This window comes from Aplysia californica, unplaced genomic scaffold (assembly GCF_000002075.1).
Source record: "Aplysia californica isolate F4 #8 unplaced genomic scaffold, AplCal3.0 scaffold00471, whole genome shotgun sequence".
Taxonomy (NCBI): Eukaryota; Metazoa; Mollusca; class Gastropoda; order Aplysiida; family Aplysiidae; genus Aplysia; species Aplysia californica.
In genome coordinates this window covers 93,628-95,180 of record NW_004797741.1, presented here as the reverse complement: position 1 = coordinate 95,180, position 1,553 = coordinate 93,628, and the positions used below count along the sequence as shown (strand labels likewise).

General features: G+C 41.8%; 1 protein-coding gene across 1 annotated transcript in view; it reads right to left on the bottom strand.

The window, feature by feature from the left end:
- Window positions 1-21: 21 nt before the first annotated feature.
- Window positions 22-1,553, bottom strand: part of LOC101860595 (proton myo-inositol cotransporter) — an 82,077-nt gene continuing 80,545 nt past the window's right edge. The window contains exons 9-10 of the mRNA XM_035971615.1: window positions 1,365-1,476; window positions 22-263 (exon numbers count right to left, since the gene is read on the bottom strand). Coding sequence (XP_035827508.1) covers window positions 128-263; window positions 1,365-1,476 — 248 coding nt within the window. The 3' untranslated portion in view covers window positions 22-127. The remainder of the gene's footprint in view (window positions 264-1,364; window positions 1,477-1,553) is intronic.

Sequence of the window (1,553 nt, the reverse complement as noted above, 5' to 3'; positions counted from 1 at the left end):
TTATTATTGTGATTATTATTATTATTATTATTATTATTGTATTGCAACAATGATGGTATGCCTTTCATCGACACAATCATTATCATAGTAGTATTATCACCACACAACTAGGAGCGGGTACCCGGTGCTATTCCGGTGAGTCCAGTTCTGATTCCCGGCCGTCCCGGTTCAAACCTCGTATGTGCACATACTGGATACTCTGTGGATTCAGCGGCTGGATGGGATCGGCTGAGTTGGCAAACCAAGAGCGGGAGAAAAATGATCTAAAAAAAAAAAAAGGATCCGAAAAAAAGTGAATGTTACATGACGTCGCAGAAAGATGATTCACAGTCATGTATATTGTCGGTGTCTCAAGCAAGCCATTTCAGTCCGTTTGGGTATTTTTTTACACCTGCTAAAAATTGTTGTGTTATTCCTATGAGGAATCCTTAAAAGCAAGAAAGTTGTGAGCCTTGACCAAAAGCGTTAAAGTACGTTTTGGTGATACTGAAAGGTACACATTTGACAGAGATTTGGGAGGTTGTAAAAATCGTAAATTCTCAAACTTTAGACTTGAGTGTATTGTGACACCAACGATGATTATCGTTTATATGAAAATAGATTATGATGATTCGTAGCGTTATCACAACATACTTAACAAAAGTCTTCCCAAACGTGGAACATGCAGATAGACAAATCAATGTGCCTAAGTCGTGGGCACACACACACACACACACACACACACACACACACACACACACACACACACACACACACACACGCATACAGACATCCACAGACAGACTAGCAGATGGACAGACAAACAGAAAAAGAAGCTATCACAAACAGCTCATCGTTCAATCCCCATGTAGAAGCGAATCAATGTACGTACAAATTAAATGTTTTATTGCCAAACAGTCATCGGAGCATACTCACACGCACGCACTGGCGCGCACGCACAGGCACGCACACACAGACGTTTTCAAGCACACATGCGTATGCATACACCACTACATTTATACTTACAAACGTCTGCCCGTCCATCCATCAATCCATGCATATACTCATCCATCCATTAAGCTGGTCACCTGTCCTTCAGCCCACCCACATGAACGTACATGCATGAATGCACACATACAAGCACGCATACGTTCTTACGTACATACATACGAACATACACACATACATACACACAAAAACGATATAACTGGGCTGCCCAGCTGCACTGTAGCAACACCATCCTACGAAACAATTCAGATAGCACCGATAACCCTGTTATATTTATAGATATCCCAAACCCGCACAAATCATTAATTCATTTAGATGGCCTGGAAACCTCACCAGATGTGCATGAATTCTATATTTGTTGATATCCCACAACTCACCTGGCAAATAAACCTTCCACCTCCTCAAGCGTGCGACCCTTTGTCTCAGGTAAAATGATCGCCAGAAATATGGCTCCTGCAAACGCCAAACAGGCATACAGCCAGAAGGTTCCTGATGAAAAACAAATTTATTGGTTTTGAACATAAAACGGAGAAAATCAATGAGTCTCTCTCTCCCTCCTTCCCCCC